The sequence below is a fragment of the Anas platyrhynchos genome, chromosome 1 (genome assembly GCF_047663525.1).
Source record: "Anas platyrhynchos isolate ZD024472 breed Pekin duck chromosome 1, IASCAAS_PekinDuck_T2T, whole genome shotgun sequence".
Taxonomy (NCBI): domain Eukaryota; kingdom Metazoa; phylum Chordata; class Aves; order Anseriformes; family Anatidae; genus Anas; species Anas platyrhynchos.
Window position 1 is genome coordinate 75,233,246 of NC_092587.1, and position 15,411 is coordinate 75,248,656.

A 15,411-nucleotide genomic window follows, 5' to 3' on the forward strand; every position below is an offset into this window, starting at 1 on the left:
GTTGAGATCATGGGAGAGAGATCAAAGCAGGGACCTGAACAGGAGGTGCAGGGAAACTAAGCCAGGTACTGTGAATTTCTTGTTCAGTTCACTGGTGGGCATTACGGTTGCTGGCCTCAACAGGAATGGGGCTGCCACTGCTGCTCATGTCCTGGGGATGGTAAGCTCCTGCCAGCTTAGCAACTGTCAACTGTTCCCTTTGCATTTGAAGCAGAGAATCAAGGCTATGAACTAATTAAGCATCTACAGTATCCTTGAGAGATAAAGAAGACGTGTATATTATATATGTATGTATATAGAAGTACATGAGAGTGTATCATTTTGTTCACTGCTAAAATGCAGATACTGCTGGGATGGCAGACATCAGCTGTTTAACAGCTCACAGCAGCATTATGCAATTGATTAGGAAGGAAGAGAAGAATAGGATCTATGGTCGGATTAGCAGGGAGTTTGGATAGTTAAAGCAATATGGTTTAGTGCAGCATCCGTAATGTTATGGAAACAGGAATGTTGGATGGGTTTTTAAATGTCAATTCCTGGGCAATTTTCAGAGGCAGTTGTAAATTTTCAGTATGAATCCTGTTGGCTCAGGTCCACTTTCCTTGGTGGCACTGTGAAAAACTTGTCTGTACTGACAAACCGACCAGAGTAGAAGTTGTAAAATAAATGATTTCAGACTAACTCCCTAACTGCACAGTCTATTTGGGAATAAAAGTCACTATATTGTAGAAAAATTACTCTATTAACAAAAGCATATCTGTTTTTCTTGCTTAAGAAACACACATAAAACAGCCCAACCCTACACCTACATAGACCAGACCTGCCTAATGCTGTAAGCAAGGAAAATTGGTTTATTTTTATTCAGAACAGAAATTCCCCAATTTCTTTCATCAGTGGAATGGTCCATAAGTCTCCATGATTTTTCTTTGAAAAGATAATGTAAGTTTAGGCTTGGTTCATTCTTTAGCCAAGTGTCTGTTAGCATGCAGTCTGTATTGCTTAAATTGACAGATGTCATTTGCAGTGGCTCCAAGTGCTTAAATCCCAGCAGTCAACAGCATGAGGTTATCACAATGAAATCTGAATAGTCACCTAATCACAATTAAAGTTTATTTAGACTAAATCCTGAGACAGTTATATTCAGTTGAAGGAGTCTATATTAAAAATTAGCTGGGTACAGGCAAGTCAAGAACATTCTCTTAAGGCTTGCAGAAGACTCTCAGTACTTTAAAATCTAATTAATAGGAATGCATCATCTTCAAATAGCTAAACTTCTCTGGCTGGGGGGTTTCTCACACCATTACACATAGAGGCTTGTTTTAAATGTTCATTTAAACATCTGATAGTACAGTCGCATATATGAAGTGCTTGCCTGGGTCTTAGTACCCTCTGATGATGTTCCTAGGCTTTTTGCTGAATCAATTACATGACTCTGGACACAAAATCTTAACCCTGTTTTGTCCTACTTCCCTTTTTAGTCATTTCTAACTAGGTTATAAGTTCTTTGGGATATAGACTGCTTCTGTGTCTTTATACAGCACTTCATATATGGAGGTCCTGGCTTAACTGGAGTCCTTTTACAGCCTGGAGTAATTATAACAGCACAGAGCTGTTGTTCAGCAGTTAGTTTTGGATGTCTGAGGATCATACAGGAAATAGTTAGCTTTTGCAGAACCAAACCCAGTCAGACTGAATTTTATCTGTTCTCCAAAAACAGATTGAGATGTTTTTAGTTTGATAGAGGTGGGGAAAATGCTGTAGTTCTGAAGCCTTGCGTATTCCATTTTCTTTGAATAATATCATCAGCATTTTTGGTCCAAATGGGTCAGCTGGATGACCTGCTCTGAGTCTTCTGTATGCCTCTCATGCAGTGTGCCTTTAAACCTAGTTGTTTGTTTGACTTCGTGTCTCCCTGCACAGAGGCTACAGTTTCAGAGGCAGATGAGAAGACTTCACACAAGATCCAATCCTAAAACCTCAGCTGAAGCACAACTGTCATGTATAATAAACTGTATTGGGATCCTTGGATGAAAAACTGCTTGAAACTGTGTTTTATGGCAAACCTATGTTTGTTATTTGTCTGTTTTAGTTAATTTTAAAGGTCTGCGTCTTTATTTTGTATAAATCAGTTTTCTTCGTTAAATACTATTGAATTCCCTTGAGGCCATTACTGATGGAGTTAATGCCTGCTTACTTTTCACTGATTGCTGCTTTTCTCCCCTTTCTAGATAATCCACCCCTGTTTTGGTTCTCTAGACACATCTCTCTCTGGGGGAGCATTTCCTTCAACCTTGCTGTATTCATCAATTTAGCAGTTGCTCTGTTTTATCCCTTTGGAGATGATGGAGATGAAGGCAAGTTGAGTTTGGTTTCATTTTTCCTTTTAATTTTAGATGCTTTCCATTCTAAGGTAAGACAGTTATGTATAACTGCATCTTCAGGTATGCAGCATATCTGCAGCAACCATTTAGTGTCTTCTGAGTAGACACCAGATGTTGTCTGAGATGTTGTAGCTGATCTTCAGTGCATCACATGTCCTGTGCAATGTGAAGTAAAATGGACAGAACATAGCAGCCAAGCTGAAGATTAGTTAGCTAATTCTTTTTTTTTTTTTTAATATATTTTATTACCATATGGTGATGTACTATTGCACACGTTCAGTTACAGCTGCTGAGCTGAAGAAGGGTTCATTGCAGCAGAGGGACTGAGATTCCTTAAAACTGACCAATTTGAATGACTTGCAGTCTTAAAATGTGTAGAATATAATGATATAAAAACTTTTTCATGGGGTTTCGACTATTTTATTGGGGTAGAAGAGCAACTATTGCAGGGGACAAATGTGTTATATAAAAATATGCGATTCTGTCTCTGTTTCATCACGTCGTAGGAAATATAATGAATAATAAATTTCATTAAATAAATGCAGCAGACTAGCAGGAGGCCTCTTTGGATCGAAAACAAGCTTAATTGGGATAAAGAAGACTGGTAATGGGAGTAGAGCCATTCATCTCTGGGTCTTTGATTTCTATCCAGTCCAGTCAGTAATGTGACTGAAAGTCACCTCTGTCTGATGGCATGAGAACAGTGCTGGTGGAAGCAGTCCAGCTTCTAGTAGATACATGTACTTTTCACAAACACCAGAATTGGCACCATCAAACATTCCTGTTGGCTGGCTAAACAGAAAAGCAGCAGATTAAAGTATATTGGCATGGAGACCACATTGCCCTTTCACCCTGTGGGGCAGTTTCTGCAGGTCACAGCACAGGCATCTCCATAGCCTTGTGTAGCAGTTTGCAGGGCTCTGTTGTGGAAATAGGAAGTACATAGTGCTTTTCTGCTTGTGAACTGAAGAGCTGCTCAGGGTACACACGTCAGAGCCTATGCAGGGTGAAAGAATAAACAAAGAGTTAATAATAAACCTTTTAAGCTACTAAATTTTTAGTTAATCTATACTCACGGAAATCCTCTGGTCTGCAGTCTATAGGTATTAATACTTGGAACTGCAGATTTATGTAGTATTAGTTTAAGTGGCCCCAGTACTCCAGTGATTTCAGTGATAGTGTGTTTCAGGATTCCAATTTCTAGTGCCTGTAGCAGTAAAAGAGACTGCTGAACAATAAACAATAAGTGTGGCCATAGGGGATTAGCATGGTCATGAGGCAGACTCCTTACTTCCAGCCTCCAAAAACTGATCTCAGAGCTGGAGTTTGTCTCACATTTTTTCCCTTCACCTTGTGTAAATCCAGCCATGCTCACATGTTTGAGGTGCCTGGACTGATCTAATCATCCCAAGAATGCTGCCTTTTAGTAGATTTCTGCAGTTCTTATATCATATGGCGTAAGCAAAATTACCCTCCAGATGAGGTCTCTTTGCTTCATGCATATCTGCTCATGTTACATGATATGAAATTGTTTGACTTGCAGTAGAGAAGAAGAAAAAATGATTTGTTAAAGAAACACTGAGTGCTTTGGTCTTACCTTTCAACTCCAATTTGAAGCTATTTTTTAGGATCCATTAAAAGTTTCCAGATCTTGTTGGCAAAGAAACTACCCAGCAGAGCTGACCTTGAACTTCTTGCCAAGGGTATAAACACTCCCGAACTTTGGAAAAGTTTGGATGCCATCTGAATTTTGAGAATAGGGCTTCACCTCGTTGTTTTCTAATCTCACTGAGGCTGTTTAGCTGTATATCTCTTGCCAAACAGATAGATGTTATTCCTATTGTGAGCCTAGCTAAATTTCCTATTCCATTCTCCCTTGTCACTGACCTTTCAGTTCATCGGATAACAATAGGAGTCAGTGTACGAGTATGACAGTGACCTGAGATCTGAATGTGCTTTATACATCAGAGCAGCATGGTGTGTTTCCAGGGCTTTAAGCAGAGGAGAGAAGGAAAGCAGGGACATTACTCAAAACTCGGGGAGAGCCTGGAGCCAGCTTCTTGCACAGACTGACTCTGAAGGCAGCAGCTCACATGCCTGTGGGAGCTCAGCAAGAGCAGGGACCCGCCACCTCCCCAGGAGCAAGGCTTAGCTATTCAGCAGCTCCTGGCAATGCAGATGCTGCCTTCTCATGCCCAACTCCCCGTGGCTGCCTCCCACTGCGGCAAGTGTCTTGCTCTCGTGCAGAGGCGGAGGCTGCCTCCCGCTGAATGCCTGCAGCCCTTCAGAAGAAAGCCGCTTTTCTAAAAGCAGGATGCTTTGGTGCTCTTTAGATTGGAAATGTGATGCTGCAGCATCATGCCACTTGCTGCGCTACCCCAAGAGTCAGCTATTTCTGTAGCTGAGCAATCATGGAATTAGACCGAAGGAGTCCTAATGATCCCTGCAGAAGGGAGCTGATTAGTGCCTTGCTCCAGGAGAAGGGTAAACTGTTTCATCTCTGAGCACTCCTTGGATTTTAATGGAAATTTCATTAGCTGCTCTTATTATTACCTGTGCAAATCAACAATACTATGATAATAATAGTTCTTGCTGCAATTAGGGCAAGTTGTGGTCAGCAGTTGTGATGCATGAGTCATGCTTTTTGTTAGCTATATTGGCAAAGGAATTGATCTTTTGGATCTGTTTCTTGGTTTAAAAAAAAAAAAAAAAAAAAGAGTCTCCAAAGATGCCTCTCTCAACTTTCCCTTTCTCCTCCATACAGGCACACTTTCTCCGTTGTTTTCAGTCCTCCTTTGGATTGCAGTGGCACTTTGTACAGCAATGCTGTTTTTCATCTCCAAGCCTGTTGGCATTCGACCCTTTTTGGTGTCTGTTATTCTCAGGTCTATATATACTATTGGGCTTGGTCCTACCTTGATACTTCTTGGTGCTGCTAATGTAAGTACTTAAAAAGCAAGCAGAATTTTCAGCAGAAGCAGAGATATTAAGGGTTTTCTATTAAAAAATCCCTTGGTTAGAACTGTGCGAAGAACTTCCTTTTCAGGTTCACGGGCTGAGCAAAAAAAATATATATATATAAAAAAAAAATCCAGTCGTCCTGAAAGAGCAGTATCAGCAAACTGAAAAACTGAAAAAAATGGGATTTTGTTTTGTTCATATGCAAATATTTTAAAAATAAAAACAATATGAAATTTAAAAGAAATACTGCTGAGTAAAAGGAATCAAATTTACAGTTCCTCATGTTAAAAGAATAATTTTCTCTACCAACATGCTCAGCAAAGTTGACACAAATTTGTAAGGTGTTCTGTGAGCTTAAATCTATATTTTTGAGGAAAGTTTTCAAAATTAAAAATTATCTCAGCCCTTCTCAGATTCTTAATTTATTCATGTCTCTTTTTTTCATGTTTACTGAGCTTTATAAGATAAGTCATACTCATATAAGTCATGCTCATAAGTAATCTATTTACATTTCTGCCTGACTGCTACAGCTCTAATTCACCTTAATGCCAGGCAGCGAATTATTAGGCTGTTTGCCACCAATTCTTTGAAAATTGTGCGTGCTTGAAAATACCCAGGGACATAGTCAAAGGTAAAGGTAAGCAAGCAGTGCTTGTCCATGTGAAATTTTTGAAAGAAGAAACATATTGAGTCCTTATTGCTTGACCTGGACTACCAAACACATGGGGTTAGTTCCTTTCATGTGTACTTCAGCACTGCTTTTCATATGTAGGAACATGCTTTTCACATGCTTAGGAACAATGGCATATCTGATGCCGTTGCTTAAATACCATACTTCCAAAATGCCATTCTGTTTTGTTTTGTTTTGTTTTGTTTTATGGTAGGCACCCCCACCCTCACCCATCCCCCATACACATGCTATTGTGTTACTATTGTTCTCCTTGTAGTTGCATTCATAGCTGCTGTTGCATGGTCTCAGGTCTGAACTCAGAATTGTTAGGAATTCACTCTCCAGTTGTTTTTTAATGCCTTATGGCATTAATCTCACCCTGCTTACTCATTAATTTGTGGAGATATATCAGAACGCAGTGAGACAGTGCAGGGTTGGAGGGGTGATATACTTCCAGTTACTCTCATGGACTCACTCCCAGCGTGCCTTGGAGATGGATTTATCTTACTTGAACTTCAGCCATCTAAAAGTTGAGCATTTAGTCAAAGCAGCCTATCTAGATTTTTTGCATGCTACAGCAAAGATGAACAGGATTTTTTCTGATGGAGTAAACATAGCCTTTGTTTACACCCCACAGCTTTGCAACAAAATAGTGTTTCTGGTGAGCTTTGTTGGAAACCGTGGAACTTTTACTCGTGGCTACAGAGCAGTCATCATGGACATGGCTTTTCTCTATCATGTAGCATATGTCCTGGTCTGCATGCTGGGCCTCTGTGTGCATGAATTCTTCTACAGTTTCTTGGTAAGTCTGTGCTTTTGCGGAGGGGAAAACTTTGCAAAAATAGAAAATACCGTTACCCATGCAGCTGTCTTCAATTTCTTCCTGACAATCAAGCCAAATCATGTGTATTTTTAGCATGCCGTTGTGTTGCTGCCCCTTAGGAGCTGCTGTTTTCATTAGAACCTATTTCTGTTAGAAATTGTTTTATCTGTTTTAGAGCTGAAAGTTTGCCCGTTTCTTTTCAGAAAATCATCACACAGTCTGGTTCTTTCTTCTGTCCCTCTCCATCATACATTTATTCTGTGTATGTTGTTCCTATATCTTGTATCAGTTGTGTCTACAGACTGTAATCTCTCTGGGACAGGAGTTGTCCACTGGTGTGTGCATCATCCCTATTCCAAAAGATCCCATTCCTCAGTTCATGTTGCAGTCCTAATAAATAAAAGAGTGACTTAGGGAATAGAGATGGCATGCCTTTGGTGTAGCGGGAAGATTCATCACTATAAATGTATCCCACTTCCATTTTCTTTTGTTGCCATTACCCAGATGGAATGCCTTTTTATAATATGATACAGGTGCAGTGAAAATGAATCATATAAAATTATGCTAAACTCAGCTAACTGCTCCCTTCATGCTGAATAGCAATAAAAGGTGTTTCACTGTTCTTGTTTTCTAACTGTTTTGCTTTTACTAAAACATGAAACATTTAGGTAGACTGACTAAATTGTGGCCATTTACATGTGTTCACCTTCTTGTTGTCATATCTTTCTCAGCTTCCTAAATAGCAGTGAACTCCCAGCATCTCATAGAGGCACGATAAGCACTCTAAAATTTAGGCATTCAGTTCTCACTGTGGCAGAGCTCCTGATGAAGTCGTTTTCCAGGTCCATATCTTGACATTAAAGTTACCTTCAAAAAGTTGCACAGACTTCAGAGGAGTCAATATTTTGAGGCTTTAGCTGCAGAACCTTTTCAAATAGATGCAACTCACCTGCTAATTAATGTCTGTCTTAAAAAATGCGCATCGAATCGTATTACTCCTTCAGTGAGTAAGGGTTCTTTACTGTAAAATGCTCTCTGAACTGCAGTGTAGTTTATGAAACATTTTAAATGCTTACTTTTTTCAGTGACGGCTATCAACAAATGTCCATGATTCATGGATGTTATAATTGTCCACATTCCTAAGTTATTTACAGGTGTTCACTTTGTAGTGAAAGTGTTCCAAAATCCTGCATTTGTTCCTCATATTAAGCTTTGTCTTGTATGGGATGAATGATAACTGTCTTCCCTCTTTCTTCCTTTATTATCAATCCTTTCACAAGGTTGTGGATTTCAGATCTTGTGAATTGTGACTAATACCTTCTTCTGTGGACCATTTTGATAAATCACAGTGTGTCACTTTATATCTGTAATCTGTGTGTTTTGAAGTGGAAATACATATATTATAGATAAGGTCCAAAGCACTATAACACATCAATAGAATTGGAAGAGAAAAAAAGCTATAGTTTCTTGAATATAGTTTCTTGAAAAGCCCTTATCACACTTAATTGCTATTTGAGGCATTTGACATTTAAAGCAGTATTATCTTCATGTATACTTTTCTTACATTAAATACTAGGAAAACATACAGCACAGGGTAAAGAAGAGCAGTTTGGGGTTTTATACAAACAGTGCAATGAATTTAACCTTGTCCTAAAAAGAAATGGCCCTAATCCTTTCACATGAATGACTTTTAAATGATCCCATGAACTCAAAGAAACAGCTTACAGACATGTAATTATGTGTGTGCATGACTGCATTTTTGAGATGCAGCCCATGCATATTTATCAGATGAGAAATTACATGAAAAGTTAATTTGTGGATGTAGATCCATAGTACGGAGATGCTTTTTTTAAATTTTAATCCATACCGGTTTTGAATATGGGGAAACAATGGTTCTTGTTGGTAACTACTACCTTGTGTCTGGGTCAGACTCATATATAAGTATACATTTTAGCTTTTGATTTTGCTATGTCTTAAAATTTCAAGTTTCGTATTACGTTATCTCTCCTATATCCCCTGTTCCCACTGAAATCAATGTGAATTGTGTGTTTATGAAGCTGAGATTACAGAACATGGCTAGATGTATGTTTCAGTAGTTCAGATTTTGTTTCTATGTAGTATCTATATACATTCATTTTTATTAATCTGTATTCATTTTTCCTCTACACTATACTTTTCCCAGCTGTTTGATCTGGTGTACAGAGAGGAGACTTTGCTAAATGTGATAAAAAGCGTTACCCGGAATGGTCGTTCCATTATCCTCACCGCAGTGCTAGCCCTCATCCTGGTTTATCTCTTTTCCATCATTGGGTTCCTCTTCTTGAAGGATGACTTTATCATGGAGGTCGACAGGTTGAAAATCAGGGCCCCTGTTGCAGGTACTGCTTTTTAAAATTCATTTCCAAAATACACCTTTTATGTCTGACTAACCAAACTTTGCTCTAGGGAAATTTTGATTTTGTGCTTGTATCTGTGGAAGCAGAACTCCATATACCTTAAGACTAAATTAAGTCTCTGGGTAAATTTCGTGTGTAGGGTTGCTTTTCACTAGGCTTTTCTGTTGAAATACTAAAATCCAGCACTCACGATTGATTTATTACATTTTCTTTTAGCATTTTCTAACTCATGCTAACATAAAGAAAAAATTCCTGCATTTTCTAAGTATTTGGAAGAGCAACTGAATGTGGATTCTATTGGTTCTCATCCCACCTTAAAAGTAGTGCTTAGGATTTTCTGTGTACTGCATGAGGCATGTGATATTATAATGTTTAGTTAATGTATTCATCTGATTACTATTTAAGCTTCATCCAACAGAAATTTATTACAGAATCCACGCTTCTGCTGATGTGAGATTTCCTGGAGTATCTCTTAAATTCAGTGTGTTCTTCACAAACACCACTCTTAGTGTATAATCCTGTCTTCAGTAAAATCACTGGAAGTTTTTTAACTGTTTTTTAAAAAGCCAGGATTAAAATTTATTAGAATGAGAAATTTCACCAACATGGACAGAGAGTTACAAACTCACTTTGCTAGAAAAAAGTATGTCTAGTGGGTTGAGATCTTTGTACGTGCTGCCAACCAGCCTGCTGGGAGCATGGACAGAGAAGTAGCTGTCTGCATAAAAAGACCTGAAAATAGCTTTTGATTATATTCCTAGAGGTATGATTTTCCCAAATGCTGAGCTCTTCAGACCTGTATGCAAGCATAGAACAACCAATAGGATCCACCCCAGATTGTGTGCACTCTGTGTTTGTCAGCCTTTTCCTAGCTTTGCTATTTCAGGACCTACAGCACACAAATGAGGCAAAGCTCGTTGAAGACTTGTTGATGTGGGGGAGTGTGATGTATCCATATAGCTATTTGATAACCACAGGAAAAAAGGAACTTAACGAATTTCTTTTATAGACCTTGCTGTTTGCCACTGATCAACTTCAAAGGGCAATGTTGGCTTATATTTGATTTACCATTCATTTTGGGGCAGAATTTATAATCTGAAGTTTCATTTCGAAAAATAATTGTGGCCGTTTTAGGAGAAAGGAAGCTAGATTTATTGGAGCACTGATCTGATACAGTGCAGTAGTTCCTGTGTGTTCATGTTTCTTCTGTTGGGTTCTTAACAGATTTTTGTGGTGTGTTTGCATGCGTATTCTTGCTGGCTTTATACATTGCCATTTCTTATCAAACACTCATCAAGAAAATATGCTGATGGTATATGGATGGAACATTATGCATCCCAAGACAAGTGCTTAATTTTTTTCTTTATAAAATAGCACAAAGAGAGACTCAGAGTGGATCTGTTTTCTATGTTACAGAGATTGTCTTAGACTGTTACTTTGGTTGTATGATTTTGCCTTCATTTTTTCTCCTTAAACCTTTTTGTATCTGTGATTTGAAATGCAGAAAATTGTTGAAGATGCACAAGACAAAATGGGTTTGATAAAATCAAGCTGATGTACACATTTACCCACTTTGGGAATGTTAAATTAGTGTTTTACTTGAACCCATACATATTTACAAATGAGTACCAAACCGTGTTATAATCCTTGAAAACTCTTAAATATTCTACGTTCAGAATAACTGAACATCAGCTTGTGTCCTTCTTGTCAGCTTTTGTGAATAATTTATCTAATGGTTTTAAAACTGACATTATTTTCATATCTGACAGTTGTTTCTTGCTTTGAATATATCTCGCTCTAGCCAGAAGTAGCAGCATTTGATGTAGATTCATTAATTTCAGGAGATGAAATGGGGATAGTTGTGATATACATTGTTTATAAATATAAAACCGTGTTTTTGTTCCCTGTGCTTGCTTTTAGCTGTTAGGCAGACTGTTTGAGGAAGGAGGAGTTGGTGGTGTAATTTGTTCTGCTTTTTCTTCTCAACTTTTCAAATCAGTGACTTGCTTCTAGAAAAATAATGACCTAAAACTTTTTGTCAATGCAGTGTCTGTCTTTTTGTCAATATTCTGCTCTTTTCTTAGGTATTGGTGAAGTCCCCACTACAACCCTCACATCAGTGATGGGTGCCTGTGCAAAAGAGAATTGTTCCACAAGCATCCCAGACATTAACCCAGGTTAGTACAAAACCTCCCCAGATTGGTCATCAATTAGAACTGAGGGATTTGTGTGTTATTATTACAACGACTGCATGAGAAAAGTGATGATTGTTTTTGGAAGGCAGAAGTACTCAACTCCTGGGAGGCTTGGAGCTCAGTTGGGAACTTGTCTGTAATGCAAGTGCTTCCCACACCTGATTTCCAATTGCATCAACATTAATTTTGTTGAAATATCGTGCTGAATGATTATGCATGAACATACAGGTCTCTTTTTTTGAGCTGGCTTTGCTGAGAGGAAAAGCTTGCTGCTTACCTGCAGCATCTTCACCTGCACACAGTGAACCACTATTAGACTCATTTAGGGCCACATAAGTTGATTTTAACAGTGTAGCATATATCAGAAAGCTCTTGTGTATATTTTTTACATGCATCTAGGCTGACGTTGTAATGTAGCCGGAAGAGTAAGAGCCCAGATCCAGGACCAAGTATCTGTCTTTAAGTGAGTTACTGTGTCTCAGCTAAGCATGGGCAGGAGTCCATCCATGCATTCCTAGCTTGTGGCAAATACAAGGAAATGCAGACTGTTGCAAGCCATGTCTGTGATAGGCAAGTTGTGTTTCTTCATGCTTGTGGCAAGTGAAAAGCTCAATTGCTCTACTTCAGCAGATCAGTCCATCTGGTTTTACTCTGATACCTGCATTATGAAACTGATCTGCATACCAGAAGGACCCTGTCAACTTTAAATACACTTCATTAAAATAAAAGGCTTGTCTGGTGTGTTCTACTGGTGTCAAGCCAGTTACCAGACATTGGTTCAGGAAGGAATTTGTCATAGATCAAGCTGACGGAGTGCTTTGCTCTATTTGCTGTTTGAGGCAACATGATCACTCAGGACCTCTGATAGTAGTGCTACTCCATCTCTCCTGCTCTTATCCTGTGACACATTGTAGTTGTTGTGTATGGTCTTCATTACAGTTGTTAAGTTTGTGCAGTGTGGGTGTGTGCAGTGGATGGACTTAGACTACTTACTGCTACACTTGCGTGTTGTTGCTAGGGGCTGAAGCTGTGGACAAAAGTGGTTCCTTCCTATCCTGTGTTCCAGTATAACACCACTTCACATGCTTTATTCTCCCAGTACAGATTTTTGAGCTTTTATGATCAAGGGTATGGGGGAGAGGGCTATAAAAGTAGACTTTTCCTCCCCAGCTGGTGTGTAAACAGGCCTCATAAACAAAATGGGAAGCTGTCTGACTAGATAGAGAAAACAGTCTCTTCCCAAGAGCTATTGGCAAAGCTGCTATATTCAAAAAGTAATCAATCAGTCAAAAGAGATGCAGTATGGCTTTTGCCAAGCTCTTTAAATGATAGAAATCTCACATTTCTTATTTCTTGGCCACAGTTTCTTTAAAATTAAACAATAATGAAAGGGGGTTATACAGAACGTCTAGGTACACTGGCACTTAATCTTGGAGTACTTTTATTCGTCCCGTAACATTAGAGAAACTACATTTAGTGAGAACTAAAGATCAGTATTAGCCAATGAATCACCTGTCAAAAAGTACTATTCTACCTTCTGTCTTCTCCTGGGACAGATCTCCCTTCTGGCGAAACTATGAGTACAGGAGATTTGCAAAGGCTGGCCAGCCTGGGAGTTGGTAGGATTCATGGTGTAGCAGCATAAAGAAATCCACAGCTGTCTGTAGGATACATAAAATGTTCTCAGTGACATCTCAGGGCCACAGCAGAAACATAAAAATCTGGCATTTTAGATCAGATCACTGCTGATCACTTGTTCTGATGAGATTGTGCCTCTACCTTGAGTTTTACTAGTTGAGCCTGCATTCAGTCATTGCTCCTTTTGGTGAGGGAGTTAACCAGCTGGTCTCATTAACTCTGCTCAGTACTTTATTCAGAGAACACATCCTGTCTACAGCTTGCTTCTTCTCTGCTACACTGAGCTGCCAGCCCCCAAATACTTGGTCTCATCTCCCGTGGAGTCTTCCACTCTTCCCTCCAAGGGCATTTCAATATCACTTAAGTCTTTGCCTGATGAAGTGCTTAAACCACTTAAACGAACTTCACATCCTAAGTATGTGGCCTCAGCCTTATCCCTCCCTTTCATGCTTTGTAGCCCATAGAGACCAGTGCTAGAAAGGTGCACAAACACTTCTTTGCAGAACGGGACATTTTCTTTACTCATTCCAGTCACAGGCATGGTACCACTCTAGGCAAGTTCAGCTAGGTCCATGTGAGCACTCATGTGTTGACCCTGCTTGTGTCGAGGCTCAGGCTCAGAAGGCAGGTAGCTGTGGACCGCCAGATGATTTTTGAAATGAATCTTCCTATCATCCCCCTGTGCTGCCCTCTGATTGACATCATGACACCAGAACCTGACCATTTGCTGTTTCCAACACCTGACCCAGGTCTTGCGAAAAGTGAAAATTTGTTCTCAGCTACATAAATGAAATAAAAGCTGTGGCTTTTATAAAGATTTTCTTTTATTTCTGTTGTGAACAGTCATCTTCTCATGCACAAATATTAGTTCCAAAAACATTAATGAATTAAAGTTTGGAAAGAGGAAACAGGAACAGGATGCAAAAGCAGAGGTGATGAACTGGTATGACTGAGATCACAGTGTGAGTAAAAAAAAATTTCCAGATGTGACAGAGGAAAAAAAAAAAAAAAGGTTTCACTGTTTCAGTCCTTTCAGTTTCAATATTTGAGCAGGGTTTTTTTTGTTTGTTTTTATCTGGAGTTATTAGTGGTAGCAGTGTCAGTAATGACTGTATAATTCACCAGGGAAGTCTATCCCGGTGTCTGCTTTTGCTTTTCCTTTTGCTAAGAGTTTCTTATATCAGGAGTTTGTTTCCATTTAATTTACTTGTGTAGCAAAAGCAGTGGTGGCAAAAGCAGCAGATACCACCTTTGTTCTGCAAGTATCTATTGCGATACATACACCACAGTTTGGGAACCCATGCCCAAAGTCCAAATTGCTTGTCTGTAATGTGAATGCTTTCAGTCAGTTCATTGTATCTCTGCCCCAGGTGTGATGGTTTGGGGGCTGTTAAATACTCTGTTTCAGTTAACTATTGCAGCAGGCTGTTGTTATCTGTTGAACTGTGTTCCGAGTAAGTGCATGAAGTGAACCAAGTGAGAATTCCTGCTTTCACTGCTTAAGTAAATGTATCCCTAAAAAGAAAGGCAGAGGGAGACGGGAAAGCCAGCAGTTACAGTCCTGACCCTTCAGCACAAGCCTACAGAACACCAGGAAAAACTCAAGCAGGGCTTTTCAAAAGGAGGCTGTTGATGCAGTCACAACATGGGAGTGCGTGGTGGGAGGAATTCTGGCCGAGGCAGAGGGAGTCCCTCTGGGGACTAGTGTTCCAGCCCAGCTCCTCTGCACGTTCAAATACCTCCTGCACAATAGTACCCTCTGTGGCTCGGCCAAAACCACACAGCAGCTCTGCAGCAGTGATAAGAATAGAATCCAAGTTTTCAGGCTGAGGTCAGTGAGAGTCTTTCATTTAATGCATATCAGACCTGCGCTTAGGCACATGCTCTGGTGGAAAGATCATGGACAGATTTACTGATATAAAAGCCAGCCCCTCCTGAATGATTTGAAATGCTAACATGACTTGGCTTGTACATTGGTAGGTAGAGGAATGATTTCACAGGAAGACGATCCTTTTGTGAATGTGCTTCTAATTCTGTGTTTATGCTGCTTCTCTTCTGCATGTCAGCTGTGCACTTAGGAGGCCCACTGAAAAAGCAGTCATACTGAAACCAGTGGGAGTACTTGCAAGGGAAGGGATACTCCCATGACTAGAGATGGCAGCTCTGGGTCATTAACAGAGTTACTGGTGGGAGAACTGCTTGGGATTTTTGCTGTCTCTCTTCAGGCTAAATATGCCTGCTGCATCTAAGTATGTCACCAGCAGTGACATGCAAAAGGATAGGCATGGTCATTGAAATTCTAGCTGGAGAATATAAAAGGCAGATGTGTATTGCAGTTGCTTTCTCT

The 15,411-nt window shown here is 39.5% G+C and overlaps 1 protein-coding gene across 6 annotated transcripts in view; it reads left to right on the plus strand.

The window, feature by feature from the left end:
- ITPR2 (inositol 1,4,5-trisphosphate receptor type 2) overlaps nucleotides 1-15,411 on the plus strand; it is a 275,621-nt gene that overhangs the window by 228,042 nt on the left and 32,168 nt on the right. For all 6 annotated transcript variants that reach the window (XM_072041998.1, XM_005022980.5, XM_038177656.2 and 3 more), the window contains 5 exons: nucleotides 2,229-2,354; nucleotides 5,146-5,321; nucleotides 6,650-6,814; nucleotides 9,018-9,213; nucleotides 11,316-11,408. In XM_072041998.1, the coding sequence (XP_071898099.1) occupies nucleotides 2,229-2,354; nucleotides 5,146-5,321; nucleotides 6,650-6,814; nucleotides 9,018-9,213; nucleotides 11,316-11,408 (756 nt within the window). The remainder of the gene's footprint in view (nucleotides 1-2,228; nucleotides 2,355-5,145; nucleotides 5,322-6,649; nucleotides 6,815-9,017; nucleotides 9,214-11,315; nucleotides 11,409-15,411) is intronic.